This window comes from Paroedura picta, chromosome 2 (genome assembly GCF_049243985.1).
Source record: "Paroedura picta isolate Pp20150507F chromosome 2, Ppicta_v3.0, whole genome shotgun sequence".
Classification (NCBI taxonomy): domain Eukaryota; kingdom Metazoa; phylum Chordata; class Lepidosauria; order Squamata; family Gekkonidae; genus Paroedura; species Paroedura picta.
In genome coordinates, this window is record NC_135370.1 from 29,132,391 (window position 1) to 29,156,050 (window position 23,660).

The window sequence follows — 23,660 nt, forward strand, 5'->3', positions numbered from 1 at the left end:
CATCTTGAGCCCCAGCACATAGTGGCATGGAAGAAAATGATGAAGGTAAATCTCACCTGTTGTGTCTGTCAGCCCAAGATCTGAGGCCCGCCAGCAGAGCAAGCAGCAGTGGTGCTTGTAGCACCACCATGGATCGCCTTGTTCCTGACCACCCGTTGCACCAGAGGCACCAACAGATGCAGGCTGCTCCAGGACACCTGGGGCCTGCCTGAAGTATAGGGTTGTCAGCTCTTGGTTGGGAAATACCTGGAGACTCTGGGGGTGGAGCTGGGAATAGGCGGGATTTGGGGCAGGTAGGGACCTCAGTGCAGTATAATGCTCTCCAAAGCACCCATTTTATCCAGCTGAACACATTTACCAGGAGATGGGCTGTAGAACCGGGGTATCCCCAGGCCCTTCGTGGACACTTGCATCCCTACTGAGGTGGGAGCAGGGCTTACATCAACATACCCGGAGGTGGACCAGCTGCCAGAGCTCAAGGTGTTTGTTAGGGCCACTGCTGCTGACCACAGGCCACCCCTGTTGCCCCCTGCCCCTTCCTCATCCGTTTGCTTGCTGGCACTCTGTCATCCATGCTCCCAGTGGTACATAGTATACCGTTCTTCATAATTATTTGGTTCCTATAAGTGGGAACAAGCTCCTGGCTTTGGTGCGCACTGCCCCCTAGAACAGTGGTCCCCAACCTTTTAATCACCAGGGACCGGTCAATTCTTGACAATTTTACTGAGGCCCGGGGGGGAGGGCTTTTGCCGAGGGACGTTGCCGCCGCCTGAGCCCCTGCTCTGCTTGCTTTCCCGCCGCCCACTGGGGGGCGCTGCCAGCAGCAGCTGTGCAGTGCCACACCGAGGGAGAGCCCCAGCCATGGTGGCCACTGAAGAGCACCAAAGGTGAGCCGGCGGCAGAGTGGCAGGGCAGCCCCCGAGGCAGCAGCCGGGGAGGAGGACGAGGATGAGTTGCGGCCCGGTCCCCGGGCCGGGGGGTTTGGGGACCACTGCCCTAGAAGGTCTCATCTGTAAAGAACCGATCCCATAGCAGACTGACCCACATGTAGGACTGCACAGAAAACTGGAAGTTCCTGACAATTAGAGCGGTTCCCCAGTGGGACAGGCTCCCTCGGGAGGGGACTGGTCTCTGTTGTCTGGAGACAACAGAGGAGGAGGAGATCTCCAGGCCCCCACCTGGAGGTTGGCAACTCCACACTGTGCCCAGTCCCCTTCTCCTAGTGTCTTATTCTTTTTGAGGTGGGTGGGGTCTCCCCTTGTTTCCTTGCTGGCCAAGTGACTCCTGCCGTCAGGTGGGGCTGCCAAACAATTCCATTGCGAGTCTGGATCAAAAGGGGCACACAAAATGAGGCCAAATTTCAGGGGTGACGAGAATGCCCCAGCCAGACCGGCCGGGCTTCAGCCAGCCTGGGCAAGAAAGTCTTAGCAATCAAATTAATCTCCCGCATCATGACGCGCTCGGCCTCCTAGAGCTTGTTATGTACACAGCCCAAGAGAGGCAGAGATTAAATCAGCTTGACAAATATTCCTATTTGCAGTGGGTGAAAAAGGAAATCGGAGCTTAAGGGCCTTTACGGCTGTTTGCTCACAGTTTTGCCACGCAAAGGGGAACAGGACTGGCCGGCTTGCTGGGGCCTCCCCTCCCCCACCCCATCCCACCCCACCTCTGCCCAGGGCCTGAATGAGTCACTGGGCTTACGTCTAGTTTTGCAAACTTGGAGAAGTCATTAGGTTAAGTTTCAAAGCGTCTTTTCCCATTTGCTGACGTCAAGATGACAACATAAATGGAGGCAGCCTGGCACGTTTGTGTGCTTTCGGGGCTGGGAGTGTAAAGGGAACGTGGTTGGGGGGGGCATTAAAAGACTGAGTTGGCGTCTGATTTACAGTGAGGAACTGCGCTAAGAAATAAAGCGATTTCCTTCATGACTGTAGGAGCCAGAAGTGTCGCTTGGTCAGCTGTTCTGGGCCAATGAAACTCTTGGTGGCTTTGGCTGGAGGACCTTCGAAGGGGAGTCTGCCTCTGTGGTTTACTGACCTCCATTTGGGGCCTAGAGATCTTCTGAGATTACAAGTGAGCTCCAGGTTGCAGAGATCAATTCCCATGCTGGAAACCGCAGCTTCAGTTATGGGTGGTCCCTGGCCCGAAGGAACTGCGGCTGGCCTCAACCAGGGGCAGGGCCAGGGCCTTTTCAGTCCTGGCTCCAGCTGGGTGGAATATGCTGCCTGCAGAGACCTGGGCCTTGACGGAACTACCAAAGTTCCACAGGGCCCATAAAATGGCGCTCTTCCACCAGGCATATGGTTGAGGCCAGGGCAAGCAAAATCATTGGGCCTCCTCCCTCTAGAACAGGGGTAGTCAAACTGCGGCCCTCCAGAGGTCCATGGACTACAATCCCCATGAGCCCCTGCCAGCATTTGCTGGCAGGGGCTTATGGGAGTTGTAGTCCATGGACCTCTGGAGGGCTGCAGTTTGACTACCCCTGCTCTAGAATTTACCCCCTCTGGAATATAACAACATAGATGCCCTAACGGCATAAGAATAAGAACAAGGCCTAAGAGCTGAGACAACTGGAGCACTCAGGTTTGTAGTTTTATGGTTGTTATGGATTTGGCCATTGAACATGCTTCAGTGCTATGCTAATGAAGGATTGCGGCGTATCCAATCGCTAGCCTTTGCTGTATTCAGCTATGACCAATGGAATGCCTTTTGAATGGGCCAATGGTAAGGCTCTGCTAAGAGCCAGCCAATCAGATTTCCTGGTGGGAAGTCTAAACTGTATATGAGTTTATCGGATTCTGGTGCTTACTGTTTAGCATTTGGTTGTTGTTGGAGTTAATAAATAGCTGAGTTTACTGAAGAACCTGCATCTGTATCTACCGAATGTTTTTTCTCATTTATCAAAGTTTATATTTATGGAGATTTTTAAATGTTGTACACCATCCTGAGCCTGTTAGGGAGGGGTGTTTTATAAATCTAATAAACAATAATCATGTCCCTTTTGATCCCTCTCAACTTTCTGACTGTTGCCCTTCCGAGCACCAAGAAGACAGAGTACCACTGCTTAGTGTAGTGTAGAAGCAGTGGCTTCTAATCTGGTGAGCTGGATTTGATTCCCTGCTCCTCCACATGCAGCCAGCTAGGTGACTTTGTGTTGGAGTGGGAAGAGGTTGATGGATCTAGACCAAGCTCTGCAGCCACTGTTGTTGTCCTTTAGAGGCGCCATGTGTTGTCGTGGAGGGACAAAAAATATAAAAAGAGAGTTGCTTTTCCCCAGCTGCAAAGATCTCACTCTTTTGCACACTTTGAGAAAGCGCAGAATAAGCTTTTACCTTAGAATCCTGAAGGAAGCTTCAATGAGACGCAGGAACATTGGATAGAGGCTAAAAGAATAAAGTTTACTTGCTCTCTGATCTTGGTGTAAACTGCACGGAGCTTTTATTCCAACCCCAGGTCGATTCAGTCCCTGCCCTCTACACAGAATGCGATTTCCGTTTGGATTTTGGCCGATTTAAAATTTCCTTCTGCAGCAAGAAGGATTGATCCGGAGTGACCCTACCTTTATTGTGCGATATCTCAGACTGCTTTTAATCCTGAATATCCATTTGGGAAAGAAAGCTCCGTGGTAGAGAACCTCTGATAGGCTACACCTGGTTATGTGACATGCTTGCCTTAAAGGAGAAGCCCCTAATTTCTCTCAACTACTGTCGGTCCTGGATTTTTTCTCCCTTCTCTGCCTTTTTCGATCTTCTCCCCCTCCCCTCCAAGAAAAGAAAGAGGCTGCCTGCCTGGCTCCTCTCCCCCCACCCTTCAAGAAAAGAAAGAGGCTTGGCTCCCACCCACCTTCTGAGCCTCCCTAACCACATGCAGAAGACTTTCCTGTTTCAGTGGGGGGGGGGGGGGAGAGGAAGACCCGAGTTCAAAGCGATCTGAATTCAACAGGATTGACAATGGAATAAACAAAGTAAGTGCAGACTGCCCTAGTCTCTTACCAGATCAGGGCCACAAAACTTAAAATGTTACAAAGCAGTTCAGTTTTTACATGCTGCTAAAACTAAGCCATTGCAATGCAGAGCAAACTGCAATGGAGACAACAAGACAAAGCAAAGATACAGTCTGTCTAAGGAACAGCAAAGAGCTAAGCCTCTCTCTCTCTGAGCACAAAAGCTCAGCTTGAGGAAGTGGGAGGTCCCACCTGGAACAAAGGCTTCTGACCATTCAGAGAGGTAAACCAGTGTAAATTGGTTTCTTGGTAGAGTGTGCAATTCTTGAGCTGCAGCCAGGTGTCTCTTCTGAGCATATAACCAGTACTTTGTAGTGTATAAAGGCCAGCCCTTCAGGGTAGACCTGGACTAAACAATTTGCTGATTGCGTTCCAACACCTTGGGCTCATCACAGCCCTGATAGAGCTGTTCTCACAGAGCAGTCCTGTCGGAACTCTCTCAGCCCCATCTACCTCACAAGATGTCTGTTGTGGGGTAAGGCAATTGTAAGCCACTTTGAGACTCCTTCAGGCAGTGAAAAGCAGGGTATAAAACCCATCTCTTCTTCTTCATTGTCATATTCTCTCTATACCTTGTGTCTAAACTTCATTTCCTGGGTTATCTTATCTAGAGATCAAAATCTGAGACATGAATGATAGTGCAACATCTAATGAGGCATGGGATCCAGTCTGGATGTATGCATAGATGGAAGAGTGACTGCTAGAGATCACCTGGCTGGGGGTTTCCATTATTCCACATGCTACCGAGGATGGGAGTTGGCACAAACTGACCAGGAAAGTTGTAATTTGGCCGTTGCCTCGAAGGGCCAGGGTCAACCTGAACCAAGCCAAGCTTCAGTGGTATGGATGAGCTTCAGTAGGCCACGGGGGTATGGGCAATTCTCTCAAGCGAACCTCTACCTGTTGTGGTCCCCATGATCCGGGTCAGAACCTGGGAATGCCTGCAGTGCTCCCATCTTCCAGTACTTTAGGCTAGTCCTGCTTTGCGTAGCGGGCTGGACTAGATGGCCTGTATGGCCCCTTCCAACTTTATGACTATATTTTTTACTTCAGGGGCCTCTTGGCTCAGCTTCTCCTTAGCCAGCTTAACAAATATGCCCCTGGATTGGGACACATGGGAACAACGGTTCTCTGAGATACACGATAGCAAAATTCTATCATTCCCCTTTTACCAGTGAAAGAAACCCAATTTTGTCTGCGTGTCCAAGCAGGGATAGGAAATTATTCAGTTCAAAGTCCGTTGTTTTTTTTTCCGGGTGGCTTGTAAGGAGCTTGGAACGGTGGATTAATGTAGAGAGCAGTCTGGTACGGGCCTCTCCCCTGGCGCGGACACAAATCTGACGGAGCTATACGTACCATTTTCTCTTAGCCAAAGACGATGGCAGGTTGGCCCTGCAGCCCCCAGTCTTCTGGGGTCAGGAGTTTCCTCCTTGAGAGGAATATTTAGTCTTCCCAAAGAAGTGCCCTTCTCTCCAGCTTCAGTGAAAGTGGCTGGTGAATCATTTCCTTCCAATTCTAACCTCAAAACCACTTAGTTGCAAGCGGCCTCTTTTGCTTCCTCCTAAATAAATAGAAGCCAAGTGGGTCTGAAGATACTTCCTCAGCAGCAGCCTTAGACCCACAAATCGCACTTAAGGCTTAAATGATTTTCACGCGATCGTTTCGGGAGGAAAGCCGCACGACCGCCGGCAAACACAAGCCCGGGAGTCATCTTTTTTTTCTCGTTTCTTCCATCGTTCTGGAACTTGGAGGAAGGCGTCTCTTCACACCTCATCAGGATAATTTCTTCATATTCTGCTAGGGCCAGAGTGATGGCAGTCTCCCGAGGGTCTCCCCCTCCCCCCTTTCCCCTTAGCTAAAATTATAGGGTATATTTCCAGGCAGCTCTCCAGTTGTGATGAAGATACATTTCCTTTCCAGGAATGGCTATAAAGTTTTTCTGGCAGGGCCTCACTGTGCATATAAAAAATATATATCCCCCCCCCTTTGTTTCCATTTCTGGGTGAAATTGAGCAGGGTATTGTTCCTCTGTTCTTAGAAAACAGGGATAGTGTGATGTTACAGACCAGTTTTTAGTCATTCCACATAAGCAGTCAGCCTGAGGATCACGCTTCAGGTCACATTCCCCTGCTGTGTGAATGGCCTGCAGTTCTGGAGGCCTCACCTTCAAAAAGGACGTGGCCAAAATGGGGAGGGTGTAGAGGAGAGTTACGAGGATGATCCGGGGCCTGGGAACCAAGGCCTGTGAGGAAAGGCTGAGGGACTTGGGAATGCTCAGCCTGGAGAAGAGGAGGTTGAGAGGAGACATTATGGCTCTCTTCAAATACTTGAAAGGTTGTCACTTGGAGGAGGGCAAAGAACGGTTAGTGTTGGCAGTTGAGGAGAGGACCCACCATAATGGCTTTGAACTATGTGTAGAACAGTAATGGCCGCCCAAGGAGGTGGTGAGCTCCCTCTCATTGGTGGTCTTCAAGCAGCAGGTGGGCAGATACTTATTCCTATTGGCTGCTGTGAACATTCAGATGAATACGCTAGTAGTAGGAAGACTAATACCTGGTACCCCACAAATTAATGGCAGTGATAGTAACAAAGGAGTTCTCAAGCTAAAGTAGACCATGGAACAGCTTCAAAAGTTACAATTCCTTTGTTCAAAGTCTGGGGTGTGGAATATCTTTTGGCTTGGGACCTAACTGACAATAGGGATAGGTGATGCATAAGGGAGAAGATGTTCCAAAGGTGAGGAGCCACCATGGAAAAAAGGCCTGTTTCTGGCCAGCTCTCACCTTACCTGTGCAGGTAGGGGCACAACGACCAGGGGGAAAGGATCTGAATTGGTAGGCTGGACAAGCTGAGAAGAAGTTAAAAAATCTTCCTTGCCTATAATAAGAAAGCACATCTATAGATAAAATGCATTCATTTATTTGATACAGGAATTACATAGGAATGCACTGAAGGATTCACACCCCATGATCTTCTTGTCTGGTGCCCACTGTCTTACTGAGGGCTAGCTGGGGAAATTTTATTAAAGGATGGCACCATGCCAATGGTGTGACATCACTTCTGGCCAAGAACCAGAAGTGATGTCAGGCCACTGGCATGGCGTCAATGTGATGCTCTAGGATTTGGGCCAAACTCTATGGTTTGGTGTTATATCATCTCATTGTACCCCTTCCCTCTCCTGCTGGTTGCCCTTCAGCCCCCTACTGCCATTTTTAAGCAGTACCAAATCCAATTTGTCGTCTCACTGACTCCAAGTGGGCACTTCCGCACACAAATAATGCACTTAGCAACTTTTAAAAAGTGGGGGTAGGGGTTTGTTCTACTGTGCTTTACTGTGGAAGAAGTCTGTGTGAAATGACAAAATCTACTTGCAAAGGGTCACCGAGTCTCATTCCGCACACACCAGATAATGCACTTCCAATACACTTTAGATGCAGGTTTTCCTGTTCCGCACAGGAAAATCCAGCTGCAAAAGCACATCAAAAGTGCATTATCCAACCTGCGTAGAATGGGCCTGAGAATGGATCAAGATGGCCTTTTTTCGCACTCCGACAGAGCTGCTTGGGGGCCTTGGATAAAACGTACTGGGGGGCAGTTTTGCCCCAGCGTGAAATGCGTCCGAATGAAAACGCCTCCCTCTTCTCTGACGAATTCTCGTACAGTTGCTCCGCTTCGCGTAGGGCTCGGCAGCCGCAAACATCCCATTGTACTTCGGCCAACCGTGGCCTATTAGGCCGCGAGAGTGCCAAAAATTATGAGCAGCGGTTGAGCATGCATTGTTGGAGTCACACACATCAGCCCCAAATAATTGCGGCTGCCTCTTGAGGGGAAGCCAGGCACGAGGACCGAAACGGGCTGTCTCTGTCAATTTCAGCCGAGTTCCTCTAGTGGGACAGCAACTTTCTAAAAGCCCTTCCTTGCGTGGGATGGCTGAAACAGCTGGAAAACTTTTATTTTGAAGAAAGGGCAGCATTCAAAACAGAGCTTCTGAACCGTTGGCTTCCCAGAGAGAGAGAGAGAGAGAGAGAGGGAGAAGGAGACCGCTGAAGACTTTGACCAGCCTGGGTCAGAAGGGACTGAAGTCATCTGGCAAACTTTTCTCCCCCTCCTTTTTGTACCTGGCTGAGCCCTTGGCAAAGTTTCTTGTTTTCCTTTGCGCAGCTGAAAGGATCCACGGCGCACTTTCCCTGCTCCAGTCCTCTCGACTCCCAACCTCCTGCACAGCCTACATGTTTTGGGATCGCTCAGACGGGATGCGGCTTCTATGGCCCCAGTTTGTTCGACAGGCCGAGGGAGAAAGGGAGGTTTCCCCCAGCAGCAAGAAAAAAGCCAGTCTGTTTTCTCCTGCTCAGTAGCTAAGGACAGGTTGCCTGCTCCCAGATTTTCCTCTGGAACTGTTTTCAGGAAGAGGCAATCCCCCTCCCTCTCCCCACTTAAATGGAAGATTGTGTCACAATTAGGAAAAAGCATCTCCAAAGACCTATCTTTCGGTAAGTCCTTCCCTCTTTCCTCTGGGGAAAATTACACCGAACCTTCCACCCCCCCCCTTCCCTAGGCATCTTTTTGCTAACTGGATTTTGAGATGGGAAAGCAAACAAGGGGGTTTCGACCGCAGGAGCCCGGAGTTAAACTTGTCATGCCTGCGAACCGAGTTTTGAAATGCTTTGGTAACTTCAGTGCAGGCTGGAGTAAACTTTCGGAGACTTTCGTGGGAGTGTTTAAAAGCCTGACAGGATGGGTCGCCTGCTTCCCCTTGAGTTTTATGTGGGGTTTTCTTCTTTGGGAAAGGCACGCCGGAACGGATTTTGTTTCTGAAAGCCCTAAAATCTTTGGATCGTGCTCTGGAACGGCACTTCGAGTGCAGGCAGTTGGCGGGCTTTCTTCGGTGGATTCTGTTTGCGCCCCAAGAAATATAATATGGATGCGTCTTTGCGATTTTTAGCTGAATGTGTAGAGCAGGGGTAGTCAGACTGCGGCCCTCCAGATGTCCATGGACTACAATTCCCATGAGCCCCTGCCAGCATTTGTTGGCAGGGGCTCATGGGAATTGTAATCCATGGACTTCTGGAGGGCCGCAGTTTGACTACCCCTGGTGTAGAGGGACTGAAAATCCACACGCCAGCATGAATTATAAAAACTACTCAGCCAGTAGTGTCCTATGCCTGTTTGCTCAGAAAGAAGCACCATTGACTCCGATGGGACTTACTCCTTAGGAAGCATGCATGGGATTACATCCCAAAGGTATAAAAATGTGTCTTAGTAAAAAAAAAAAAACCCAAAACCTTTTAGAGGCTTGAGCTATTTGTGAGGTGATAGCTGTGATTGTGCAAATAGTTGATGTTCAAAGCGCGCTGAATTCATGTTCAGTGCAATCCAGAATCTGAGTCCAGTGCCACGTTCAAGGCCGACACAGTTGAATTCTGCCTAGAAGCCTTCATGTGCATGAATTAAACGTCGCTGGACTCAAAACTTTGTTCTGTTGCTTCAGTCCCCGGCGGCAGCCCACCTGAATCGGAGTGCAATCCAGAGTTCCACCCCTTCTGGGTCCCCTTAAGTCAACGAGCTTAGAAAGGTGTAACTCCCTTTGGGATTTCATTGCCAGAACCCATTTTCATGGCATGGAGGAATGCTTCCAGCCTGGCCTGTTGGCACCAAGCAAAAAGCTGACGTGTGTGTACCATTCTATCCAGCTTTTGATGGGCCTCCTCAATAACAGCTGGGTCTGTAGAATCATGAGAAAGCCCTATTGGATGGCAGCTGTATGAATGTTCCATGGAATGCCCTGACCTGGATAGTATAGGGTAGCCTGACCTTGTCAGATCCTGGAAGCTAAGCAGGGTTGGCCTTGGTTAGTATTTGGATGGGAGACCTTGTAGGTACTTGAGGGATGAGACACAGAAACAGGCTGTGGCAAACCAGCTCTGAATGTCTCTTGCCTTGAAAACCTTGTGGGGTTACTCTTAAGTCAGCTGTGACTCCATGGCACTTTCTACCACTGCCATATATTATTTAATTTATCTGTCAGCATCTTTCATAGAATCATAAAGTTGGAAGGGACCTCATAGGTCATCTAGTCCAACCCCCTGCACTATGCAGGATACTCAGAACCCTATCGCTCATCCATTGTTACCTGCCAACCTTTTAAGCCTTCACAGAATTTATATAAATATAATTTAATTTATGGCCAGTGTCCCTACGCCAAACATGAAGCAGATTCCCACCCAACCCCATTTTGACCAAATGGCTTCATATGTTTGCAGTCTTGGCCTTGTGAGCAAGAAATGGCACGTGTGTGTGTGTGTGTGTGTGTGTGTGTGTGTGAAGTGCTGTCAAATCAAAACCAACTTATGGTAACCCCATACCATTTCCAAGGCAAGAGATGAGCAGAGGTGGCTTGCCAGTGCTTGCCTTTGCTCAGAAACCATAGACTTCTTTAGTGGTCTCCCATCCAAATATATTGCACTGGTCAGACACCCCAAACACACCTGGAGTCCTGTGTGCGGTTCTGGGGGGCTCACTTCAAAAAGGATGTGGATAAAATTGAGAGGGTGCAGAGGAAAGTGATGAGAATGATCCAGGGATCCTGTGGACCAAGCCTTGTGAGGAAAGGCTCAGAGACCTGGGAAATTATATGGGTATCTAGTAACCATGTATGCATAATAAGCAAATGATGCATATGTAGATATCTAGTAAACACTCACTGGAAAAGACAATAATGCTAGGAAAAGAGGAGCACCCATCATGCGATAGATGGAGAATCAAGGAAGTCACAGTCCTCAGTTAGCAAGACCTGTTAGTGAGAAGACATTTTGGAGGACGCCAATTCATAGGGTCGCTGGAAACCAAAAGTGATTTGACAGCACTTCACACACAAACACACACACACAAAACTGGATAGTTATAAAACATGATCCACTACTAACTGTAATGTTCTCCCTAAAAGATCTTTGCGGAGCACATGGTCACAAAGGAAAGTATCTCATTGTCAAAATAGTGCTAGAACACATGATTTCCCCACTCTGTCTCTTCCAGTTCCCCTCATCCCCATCCTAGTGGGGCTGTTGTTCACATGGGTCTCACAAACCTTGGCATAGCCAGCATGGTGTAGTGGTTAGGAGTGCGGACTTCTAATCTGGTGAGCTGGGTTCGATTCTGCACTCCCCCACATGCAACCAGCTGGGTGACCTTGGGCTCCCCACAGCACTGATAAAGCTGTTCTGACCAAGCAGTGATATCAGGGCTCTCTCAGCCTCACCCACCTCTCAGGGTGTCCTTTGTGGGGAGAGGAAAGGGAAGGGGACTGTAAGCCGCTTTGAGAATCCTTCGGGTAGAGAAAAGCGGCATATAAGAACCAACTCTTCTTCTTCTTCTTCTTCAGTAATATCAGGGCTCTCTCAGCCTCACCCACCTCTCAGGGTGTCCTTTGTGGGGAGAGGAAAGGGAAGGCGACTGTAAGCTGCTTTGAGAATCCTTCGGGTAGAGAAAAGCGGCATAGAAGAACCAACTCTACTTCTTCTTAAGTAATCTCAGGGCTCTCTCAGCCTCCCCTCCCTCACAGGGTGTCTGTTGTGGGGAGAGGAAAGGGAAGGCGATTGTAAGCCCCTCTGAGACTCCTTCAGGTAGAGAAAAGCGGCATATAAGAACCAACTCTTCTTCTTCTTCAGTAATATCAGGGCTCTCTCAGCCTCCCCTCCCTCACAGGGTGTCTGTTGGGGGCAGAGGAAAGGGAAAGGGACCCTTTCCCTCGTCTCTCACTCATGGCAAAAATGGTAGGATACCTCCCAATCTTGTAGACTGTCCAAAGTGGGACTGGATAACACAGGCATGTCTCCTAAGGAAGAATTATTGTTATCCATCAAACTCAAATGCTGTTTGGAGACCTTGACCGGATCTCTCTGCAGGCATTTCTAAAAAGAAGTTAAAAGCAGCTACAGGGCATTGACAATTTGACGGAGGCCACTGTGCTGGGAAAAAGGGGGGGGGGTTAATCCTCGCTCTATTTCCTCAGTGTTTCCCCCCCTCCCCACACTGTTATTAGCCTGAAGTGGAAAACATATTCTACAAACGACCTCTGTCTCTCACCCAGATTGCTCCTCGTTAAAAACAATGATAGTTTCGCAGACACAGATAGCCTTGCAGTCCTCGGAAAGTCATGGTTGCACAGAGTTTATTACTTCTCCACTGAACTGAGTCAAGAAGGTGGGATTCTGTGACAAGCAAGGACCAGCCAGCCTTCTTCCCAGAGGGAGTGAGGGGGGCCCAGACACTTCTACCCACAGTAAAGTGCATATGTGCATCTAGGAATGTGGCGTTCAGGTGAAATGTCCTGCCTTTGGGACCTGTCAGATATTAACGATAATCTTCAGGGGCTCATTCAGTTTTTATGCTTTAAAAATTGTGTCTCTGTTGTGTTTTGGTAAAAGCTCCTCAGCTCAGTCCTACGAACGAACGTTGAGAAGAAATCCTGGTGATTTTGTCGCTTCAAGCAAAGCATGATATATTTAAATGGGGTGGGGCTTTGTAGCAAGGGTCTGGAAGCGGGCTCAGATCCCCTTGGGTGCAGGATGGGACTTTTGGGGCCTCCTGCCCATGACGACTGTCATGGTGTTCTCAGGCTGGCCATTTACTGATTTGCCATAATGTGCTTGTGCCTTCTGTCTGCACAGTTACGGTGGTTGTTCATTTAGTCTGTGGAAGAGTGAATGCACTCGAATACTCATGCTTTGAATAAACCTTTGTTGGGCTTAAAGGTGCTACTGGACTCAATTTTTGTTGTAAACAGTCATCCTTCTAAGGCCACTGAAGGCACCAGGCTCAGGAGGAGTGCAATTGTACATCGCACCGTTAGTTCCCCGCTGACCCGCCGGGTGTGAGCCGCATCTCATGGCAGCGAGGGCCGAAGCTTGCAAAGAATCCCCTGATCCGTGAAAGGTTTGCAAATTGATGGTGGCAGGTGCGGTGGAACCTACCAGCCCTAGACATGTGCGTGTACACACACAATTCCATGGCGGACTGTGTGCGCTGTGCGATTTCATCCCCCATACGTACATGGGACAAAGCAGGGCATGCTGCCCCAGCCCGGAACACTGGCAGCGGCCTGGCACAGCCGCCACTGTCCATAATCTGTCACAAGGAGTCTGTTGTGGGGAGAGGAAGGGAAGGCAATTGTCAGCCGCTTGGAGACTCCTTCAGGAAGTCAAAAGCGGGGTATAAAAACAATTCTTCTTCATAGCTGACTAGGGATCTGAACCCAGATTTCTCTAGGCTGAGCCTAACACTCTGCTACCCCACATGGAGTCTCAAAGGTTAGGAAGGATTTTGTGGGCGGAAAACAAGATGTGGAGAGAAAACACAGTCATCTGAAATGGGGCCATGTGTAAGGTGTTGTGTACACCTGGATACAAGACACCTGCACCGCAGAAACAGAAATATAAACAGTGGGCAGTAAAGCAAAAGTGGACAGGAAATACTTGCATTGTTTTGGCATCAGAATGCCATTCGGATACTCTTAAACACCTGTCCCCTTTTGTTTGGATTCAGCCCCTGAATTGTTCTACTTCAAGGTGGACAGTAGTTTGATCCCCACAGATACGTTGAGGGTAAACCAGGTGTAAACAGAATGGGACGTAAAGTGGGCTTGTAGGGCAAGGAAGGCGGTCAGAATTCTATGTCCTCTTTACGTGTGTTTTGACAGGGCTGCGTTAATAGCAGTGGAGCGCAAGAATCGTCATGCGCCAGGTGTTCGTTGTGAACACGTATAATTTGCAGTTCCAAAGTGGCACCTGCTCTGACCCGGCTAGCCCAGGTTAACTGGCTCTTTTCAGATCTCGAAAGCTAAGAAGAGGCAGGCCTGCCTAATATTTGGATGAGAGAGATCCAAGGAATAGCAGAGTTGTGATGCAGAGGCAGGCAGTGGCAAAAACCACCTCTGAACATCTCTTGCCTTGAAAATCTCACCAGGAGTCATCATACATCAACTGGGTAATACTTTCTGCCACCATGTGATATCCAACCATGCCATGCGGTATAGTTGAGTGCGTTTCTCCGCATTATATTATCACTAGTAGTAAAGCCCGTTGCGTGCGGTAATGCAATGGGCGCTAGCCTCCCTGACAGCCAGCCATTAGGCAGAAGGGGAACATTTTCTCCTCTCAAAAGGAATGCACACACATGCTCACGGATTCCAATGTGTTGCTCTTGGAAACGCCTCCCTCCCCTCAGTCAGGGGCTGTTAGAGGCTTCCTTCACAGCAGGCCTGAAAGCAAAGGTGTGTGTGTGGAATCCTGAGCAAGAGCAGTAATTGGTCCTGAATGGGAGAGATTCCACCAATAGGAGGCTTCGGAACCTTCAGCATTTTGTCAGGGTTTATGGTCATAATTTTATGTATATAGACTAGTAGTAAAGCCCGTTGTGTGCTGTAATGCAATAGGTGCTAGCACATGGTTTGGTGTTGGTTTTGTGCCTCACTTTGAACCTGGCTACTCTAAATGGAGGTGCACAACACTCCTGATCCAAGTCAGGTTCAAGTACACCTAGGAAACGTGGAATCCCAGGATATGAATCTACACCTAATCTAGCAACTTTACCTCCTCTCTGCAATGCCTTCTTTACCTGAAACAGGCCAGGGGCACTATGTGGCTGGTTGGGTGGCTGCAGAGGCATTATAACCTTTTGTGACTCCACTTTCAAACCTCAAGGAATATTTCCAACCCAGGGGTAGCCAACCACCAGGTGGGGCCTGGAGATCTCCTGGAATTAAAGGTCATCTCCAGAGTGTAAAGATTAGCCCCTGAGGCAGAAATGACTACTTTGGTGGGTGGATAGTGGTATTGTGCAGAAGAAACATTTGGTGCTTTCTACACAGGTTGTTGTGGAGATGAAACATTTGAGGCCTACTGTGCAGGGTTGCTGTGCAGATGATACAGGAAGCAAAAGAGCCCCAGCAACAGCATCCAGTTTCATCTGTTCTACAACCCTGCGCAGTAGGCCTCAAGGGTTCAGAGAGCTGAGAAGAGACACATGTAACTTGTTTCCAGCAGCGAGGCCAGCCACAGCAGTATAGTAAGTGAGGAGAGGCTTTTCTGTGCCCCCCCCTCTCAGCCAGCTGTTAGGCATAAGGGGAAAGCTTTCCCCCCTCAGAAGGAATGCCCACAGACTCCCTTGCATTGCTCTTACAAATGTATCCCTTGCTTCTGTCAGTAGCTATTAGAGGTTCCTTTCACAGCCTGAAGGGGTGTGTGCAAAAACTTGAGCAAGAGCAGCAATTGGCCCTGAGGAAGGAGATTCCACCAATAGGAAGCTTCAGAACCTTCAGCATTTTGTCAGGGGGGGGGGGTTTAAACTGAGAGAGAATATCTGGCCCAGCGGTGCCTAGAAGACTGCACAGCTGGGTAGAAACTTGCCCCTGGGTCTCTGTGATCATCAGCCAATGTTCTATCCGGTGAGTCACACTCATGGCGAGCAGCAAATATGCAGGGTGTCCATTGGGAGTGGAGTTGTGGTGAGAGGAGAAAGAGGGGTTCATACATAGTTCCTGGCTGAAGGATTTTAGCTTGCTTAGCTGGTTTTTATACCATTTTTCACTACTCGAGTCTCAAGGGGGCTTTCAATTACCTTCTCTTTCCCTTCTGCCTGGTGGAATGAGCACCCTGGAGAAATCAGGGCCCTGACAAAATTGGCCAGTTCCCACAGGGCCTCTACCACATACTGGTCAAGGGGCCAGTTTGCAGGTGGGACCTGGGGAATCTCCCAGAATTACAATGAATACCCAGACTACAGTGATCAGCTCCCCTAGAGAAAATGGTTGCTTTGGAGGGTGAAGTCTATGGCATTGTGCCCCATAGAGATCCCTGTCCTCTCTAAGTTCCAACCCCAAATCTCCAGGAGTCACCCAACCTCAAGCTGGCAACCCTTGCCTTATCATTCTCTGCTTGTGGCCAGGAGGGACCTGGCTCCCAAAACGTGGGACAAGCCCTGAACACGGTGATCCCTTGGGAATATTTATTAGCCCTAGAAGTGACAATGGGTAAATACTGTCTTGACCCATACGGAGAACTTCTCCAGGTGAGGCATCTTTCTTGTTGCATTTCTGTTAGCATCACTACATAACTGCTGGTTTGGGACATTTGTGTTTGTCTGTTCACTGAAGAAGTTTATTAAATCTGTGGGTTCAGTAAGCATGACACAGAGACACTCAGCTCCAACAACCAACAGCTTTTACGGGAATCAGAAAAACTAAGCAACTGTATACCAGATAAGCAAAACTGTGGAACTTATAGATACTTTCAGTACTCCCACCAAGTGTTGGGACTTTTGGACTTGACTGAGCCCTGAGTCCCTCTAGAGAAACAGAACTGCAAAGTAACAGAGCATTTTTGAAAGTATGCAGCTATTAGTTACCTTTTTGGATGAGGCACAGATCCAGACTCACAGCAGTTTGAAGTTTAAAAGAGAGAATCTTTAATAGAAAAGACTTTTTACAAAATATATTCATCTGCTTCAGTCTCATTACTGAAGCAGAGTACAAAAGCATAAAAGATTGGTACAAAGAAAACACATTGCAAGCCTCTTGTGGCTAGGCTGCAAGCAGACTACATGCCACACATCAGTAGATGGAAAGAGCACAGTCTAAATGGCTGCCTGTTTCTCCTTGCTTCAGCATTTCTCTTCCTGAAGAAAGAAGTGGGCACGAGCCCACCTTAAACAAAGGAATTCCCAGAGCATGGACTCAGGTTTTTCTACCGCAATCTCAGAGTGACCATTAGGCATCACTAGTGAACCCATAGATACAGCACATCTGCTTAAACAGCTTAGCAACAGCCCTTCAAGGCTGACTTCACCAAATTACTTGCTGATTGCAATTCCAACACCATGACATGTGATTGGGCCTTAAGTATGACTCTTGTTTGTTCCATGAATCTCTTCTGTTATTGTCCAAGAGCCCCGGGCCAGCAAATCCCAAGCAAGAGCTCTGGAATCCATCCTCAGGCCCCAAACTGAAAGTCTTTGCCTCTTGAATTTCACATGCCCAAGAAGGTTAATCCAGGGAAAGCTTTATGACCATTCCCTGCCCCGAGAGCCAGTCCGTGTCCCATGCAGACTTGTCCAGCAGAGCAAGGAACCACAAGGGAGCCATGAGGGGCTGTGTTCAAAGCAATGCCGAGCGCCGTGACAGTCCCCCCACAGTGCTCAAAAAATGTGGTAGATTTTGTTTTCCGTTCCACTGACTTGGTCTCCGGCAGACTTTATTTAATTCTTTTTAAAAAGTTTTGTCCTTTTATGTCCATTTGAAAAAGTTAATCATGGAAAAAGTGACACAAGCTGTCTGGTCACCTAAGAACGATTATGTTAAATTTCGAGAGCGAGGGAAGCTATAAATAGGGACCGAAGAGGGACTTGAATAGGGCGAAATTCATGCCGATCAAGGGCCCGACTCCCAAACGGCACCAACAAGAAAACTCAGGAAGCTACCTGTAGATAAAGCTTTATTGTCACAAACTCGGTGTGTATATGTGGGTGTGTATATACATTGGCTCTTCCGTAAGTTGAGAATGCTTTCCAAATCTGCAAATTTAAATCATTCGGTCTGGTGAGGCTATTGCATATGCTAAAAGTGACATTTAATAGCCGAGCACGCAGCTATGACCTTTGAAATGCCAAGTTTAATACAGATTAAATATGCCTGCTCTATTCAGATTGGGGGAAGATATGGGAGTTTGAAGGGTCTGACAACCCAGGATGCAAAATGGAGTGAAAGCAACAGGGCCTCTGTAAGTGTGCACAAAACCATCCAAATAATAATGACTTTTCATTTTCCATATTGCTGAAAAGCCTTTCTAGTCAGCATCAGGAGGGGGGGGGTAGATATTTAAACTGCTTCTCTTTGATTGCTGCCTATTTTTAAAACAAAGTATAGCCTTTTAAAAAAAGAATTTTAAAAAATGCTTTCCCTGACCTCATCTCATTATTTGGAAAGGATATGCTATGAAAAATGTGAGGAGAGGAAACATTATGAGATTATTGAAAATAAATTCTTCATCAACCCCCAAAGCAACTATCTCAAATAGTGTTGGAGTGGTTTCGAAAGGCAGATTCATGGGATGTCTCCATGGCTATTATATTTATATACCGCACTCCCTTTTGGCTTAGGGCCATTTACATAGAAGCGGGTACATAGAACATGGGAACATAAGAGTGGGTACAATACAGTTCAGCAACACTCGATAGGACAACGGTGGCTTCAAAACTTTCCAGAAACTGGTAGCAATTAACCTGTTAACTTAGAATCCCAAAGGTTGGTCCATTCAAGGTTGGTGATGGCTCCTAGGCCTTTGACCATGACATGTGGTAAGGGACTACATGACAGGTGTTTTCTTAGATTTAAGGAATTTTGTGGAAATGCCATTGTGATCCTAAGGAAAGGACAGGGTTAACAGAGTGGCTGCCTTCTGCTAAATGTGGAATGCCATTCCAGTGGAATTAGAGTCAGTGTGTTGTAGTGGTGGTTAGCTTCTGTTGGGTTAAGATCCCCACTCTTCCTGGGAGCTAGCTGGGCGACCTTGGGCCACTCACACACTCTCATCCCAACCTATGTTGCCAGGTCTTCCATACAATCCATCCACCAAAGGGGAAGGTAAGGGTTGGAAGTGATATCTGCGGTCTGGAGGTGAGTCCATAGTTTAGAATTCTGGGGGATCACCAGGTCCCACCTGAAGGCAGGTATCCCTAAACTTATTTCAGAGGGCTGTCATTAGGACAAAAGAGATGAGAGGAGAATGATGTAAAATGCTTTGGGTTCCCATTGGGTATCAATGAAGTAAATGAATGAATAAATCTTGCTCCACCTCCTTGGTCAAAAGAAAGCCTCCTCAGGGAAAGGAGTTTTCAGGTTTTGACCTTGGTAAAGAGACTCAGGTGGACTCCCCCACCCCACCCTTCCTGGCCTTCCTTGCTGCGGTGAAGAAGAAGAAGAAGAAGAAGAAGAAGAAGAAGAAGAAGAAGAAGAAGAAGAAGAGTTGGTTCTTATATGCCGCTTTTCCCTACCTGAAGGAGGCTCAAAGCGGCTTACAATCGCCTTCCCTTTCCTCTCCCCACAACAGACACCCTGTGGGGTGGCTGAGGCTGAGAGAGCCCTGATATCACTGCCCGGTCAGAACAGTTTTATCAGTGCCATGGCGAGCCCAAGGTCACCCAGCTGGCTGCATGTGGGGGAGCGCAGAATCGAACCTGGCATGCCAGATTAGAAGTCCGCACTCCTAACCACTACACCAAACTGGCTCTCTCAGGACCCAGACAGACAGACAGACAGACAGATGATTTTGGTAGAACCATATTCAAACTATTTGTATATGCTCTCTCTCCAGGGACTGGGCCAAGGCAAATAACAACAAAACACATCAAACAATTAAAAATTTAAATTAAAAACAGTGGCTCAAATAATAATTAAACCCACCAGCAGTGAAATGATCCCAGTGTACAAGGAACAGCCACAAAAAACTAACATCAGCCTCAGGCCAGCCACTTCAGTCCTGCTCCTGCCCACACTCATTCTCATGGCTACTATGGAGTCTGTGCTTTGCTGCCAATCTAGCACTGTCCCTTCTGTCTTGCAGCTCCCTCCTATTGTTCCTTCTACACTGCTCCCAAGGTTCTGGAGACAGGGGAGGTAAATTGGCTGGCAACTGGTTCCCTGTTGCAAACTCATGGCATGTGGGGCTGAAGGGCCGTTGTACTGGTGCCTGGCTGTGGATCCAGGTCTGGCTCTTCCTCCTCCTGCAGACTACCTCCTCCTGCAGTGTCTCCGTTACTGGCTGTGGGTTTGGATCAAGCCTGCTGGCTGCTTCTCCCTCAGAGAAAGCCAGAGCTGTAGCCAGTTCCTGGCTGTTTCATGGCATGGATTACTGTAATGCATGCTCTGTGGGGGCTGCCCTTGAAGACAACTCAGAAACTGTGGCTGGTTCAGAATGCAACAGCCTGTTCATCAGAGGATAGCAGACAGGAACATTTTCCACCTGTTTCAAAACCACGACATTGGCTGCCCCTGTTTGGCTATGAGCCTTTCAAAGTCCAGGATCCATATTCATATATCTAAAGTGCTACCTCTGTGCATATTTCCCCATGCACCAGGTGCGGTCCTCAGGTTGTCACCTGGTAGTTCCCCCCATCCCTGCTGACAGGAAGGAAGGAATAAAAGCACACAAGAGAAGGAAGGAAGGAAGGAAGGAAGGAAGGAAGGAATAAAAGCACACAAGAGAAGGAAGGAAGGAAGGAAGGAAGGAAGGAAGGAAGGAAGGAAGGAAGGAAGGAAGGAAGGAATAAAAGCACACAAGGGAAGGAAGGAAGGAAGGAAGGAAGGAAGGAAGGAAGGAAGGAAGGAAGGAAGGAAGGAAGGAAGGAAGGAAGGAAGGAAGGAAGGAAGGAAGGAAGGAATAAAAGCACACAAGAGAAGGAAGGAAGGAAGGAAGGAAGGAAGGAAGGAAGGAAGGAAGGAAGGAAGGAAGGAAGGAAGGAAGGAAGGAAGGAAGGAAGGAAGGAAGGCACAGCAGATATCCAACTACACAGGAGCAATGCAGGGCAAGATCATAAAACGAGAACCGTCTAAAAGGTAGATGAAAAGTTCAGCTAAAAGCCTAGGCAAACAGAAATATGCTCACACAGTTCCTGTCAATGTTGAGAGTGGGATCAATGCGCCAAAGAGAGTGGACTGGGGCGAGGAGATGATCAAGAGCTGTTTAAGTGGTCCATGACACGTTGCCATTGGGCATTTCAGAATAATGCAAGAAGATAAAAGAATAACCTTGAAGGCATCAGATCTACACAATTAAAGCAATGGAACCTCTGGTGTGATGACAGAAGGCAGAATCCTGACATCTCAAAGTTTGGTGTAGTGGTTAAAAGTGCGGATTTCTAATCTGGCGAGCTGGGTTTGAATCTGCACTCCCCCACAAGCAGCCAGCTGAGCGACCTTGGGCTCGCCACAGCACTGATAAAGCTGTTCTGACTGAGCAGTGATATCAGGGCTCTCTCAGCCTCACCCACCTCACAGGGTGTCTGTTGTGGGGAGAGGAAAGGGAAGGCGAATGTAAGCCACTTTGAGACTCCTTTGGGTAGGGAAAAGCGGCATATAAGAACCAACTCTTCTGCTTCTTCTTCTTCTATCCAAGTACAAACCATCATTTTAGGAGATTAGCAGCAATGGAAACGTAACCATGGGGCAATGATTAAGCGAGTTGACATTTTGGAATAAACTTGAACACGACGGCATTGTCATGCTAAGGAATTCAGCATTGCCTCACTGTCCCAGATGGCATTCCAAAAAATGTGTAAGATGAATGGTTGCAGTTTAGGGTGGAAACATGGAATTAAGCCATGCTTTCTCAACCAGGGTTTTATGAAACCCTGGGGTCTCTTGACAGGCCCGGAAGGGTTTCTGGAATGTTGTTGTTGTTGTTGTTAGGTGCAAAGTCATGTCCGACCCATCACGACCCCATGGACAATGATCCTCCAGGCCTTCCTGTCTTCTGTCATTCACTGGAGTCCATTTAAGTTTGCACCAACTGCTTCAGTGAACGTATGGGAGTTAATTAAATCTGTTCCACTTAATATTTCTGGCAAGGCCTTGGAGGAGGAGCGTGTTCCCTGCAGCCCTTGAAACCACATGGCTTTTTCTCCACATGAATTGCACCACCCCCAGGAGGAACATTTTGGAAGTCCTGGAGGGCTGGTAGGGGGAGGGGGAGGACAAGACAGAACTTCGTCCTTACTTAGCAACTCCAGGGAATCTGAGCCAATGTTTCCTCCCCTTCTGTAAGCACCAATAAAGAAGAATGAGGAATAAGGAAATGCTGATGAAGTGACATCAGTTATCTGATGTGTTGTCATCATTGAAGTGTCATGTTCACACTTGTGCTTTGCTTCTGTTGTTAGACCTCTGATTGGCTCTACAATTTGTTGAAGGCATTTGGACACTGAAACCCACGTGTCCCCACCCCCATCTGACCTCTTGGACCTGGGGTGTTGAGCAAAGGAAGAAGGGGCATTGAACATTAAACACGTTTTTGAGGAAGTAAAAGAAATAGGGAGGAGGATGGAGGATCGCAGACCTTATTCGGACTAACACAGCGATACAGAACAGTGTGCAAGCTTTTGAGTTCTGGGGAACTTGGCTCAAAACCATTCAACTTGCGGTGTCATTAGGTTGGTCCTCATGATAGATATTGCATGGATTGTGTGTTTGACTTTGCGGATTTTACTTTTGGGCCATCGTGGCTATAAATAATGCATTATCAATGGCCACTGGGGGGAAAAATATTCTGGAAGCCTTGCTAAGATGCATTGTGAAACCAAAAAAATATGTAGGAAGGGGGAAAAGGAAATCAGTTATCAAATGTCTATCCTTGGGATCCTTCTAGTTGGTTAAATAAGAACATCTGTTTGCAGATAATGTGTGAATTGTCTCATGTTTTCTCATAGCATTTGAGCTGAATCCAGCTCTAGGTTTCTGCTAATGGAAGAAATGGGAGAGGGATTGCTGATACCCTCTTGCTACCATAAAGCTTGGACTCATCCCTCATGTTCTCCCTGGCATTCCCATGTCTTGCATGAGCATCATTTGGGGAGACGATTCACGCTGCAGCAACACAAGGGAAGTAGGAGTGTGCATTTACACATTTCTCATCTAAATATATATCCAAAAAGGACCTTCTCAGTAGTTTTCAGGTGTATATCGGATTTTTCAGGATACTGAGAAATTGAAACTATTTGAGAACAACCGGGAATGACGGGCCAGAATTTTCAGGCTCCCAGGAGTGTCTTTCCTCAATTTCACAGTATGTTTATGTCAGTTTCTTCTTCCCAGGCCTTGGTATCGGCTTACCAGGTTGGTTTCGCTTGGATCTCTGTTCTGAAATTGGTTCTGTTGGTCCTCGTTTCAGCTGGTTTGCCCTGGAGCCTATCTCCCATGCTTTTCAATTACTACACCAAGCCCTTGGGACCCATCCATCATAGCTTTGGGTTTGGTTGTCATCAATAGGTGGATGATGCCCACTATAAATCCTTATCCAAATCGCCTGGTGATGCAGGACAGGTTCCTCAATAACCACATGGCTGCTGTGATGAATTGGTCAAGGGGGTCCCGATAAAAAACGAAATCCTGAAAAGGAGGCGGTACAACTGGCAGGAAAGGTAGAGATCTTGAAGGACACTGTAACATTGAGACTGGATTGTAAGTGGTTGGACAGAAGGGATTGTGTCGGTGCTTGGCTTTGTGGCCCTTTCTTGCACGGCTAGGGAGATGACGATTGCCACTTTGGGATCAGAAGCTGAATTTCTTCCAAGATCCTACTCTGTAATTTTGCATCATTTAATGTGTCGTGTTCACATTTGTGCTTTGCTTCAATTCTGTTGTTAGACTTCTGATTGGTTCTAGAACCTCAATCCTATTGCACTGTTTACTGAATGTCCCATCCTGTCGATTGTATGGACTCTCTCTGTGTACTCTGTCCTGAGTCCAAGTGAGAAAGGCGGTCTATAAGTAACATAAATAAAATAATATTTTCTCTGGTTTGCCACCCTGGCCCATGATTCAGCTGGGATTCTTTAGTTAGATGCTGGTTTTGTTGAGCTTGTTGGTAGAGTTTGCATCGGGAGGGTTTGGGGC

At 47.8% G+C, this 23,660-nt stretch overlaps 1 protein-coding gene across 3 annotated transcripts in view; it reads left to right on the plus strand.

Moving 5' to 3' along the window:
- Window positions 1-23,660, plus strand: part of PDE1A (phosphodiesterase 1A) — a 198,924-nt gene that overhangs the window by 60,417 nt on the left and 114,847 nt on the right. Inside the window, exon 1 of one of the 3 annotated variants that reach the window (XM_077319539.1) lies at window positions 7,822-8,493. The exons of the other annotated variants lie outside the window; for them this stretch is intronic. Coding sequence (XP_077175654.1) covers window positions 8,441-8,493 — 53 coding nt within the window. The 5' untranslated portion in view covers window positions 7,822-8,440. Of the gene's footprint in view, window positions 1-7,821; window positions 8,494-23,660 lie in introns of those variants that run through there. 3 annotated transcript variants of the gene reach the window in all.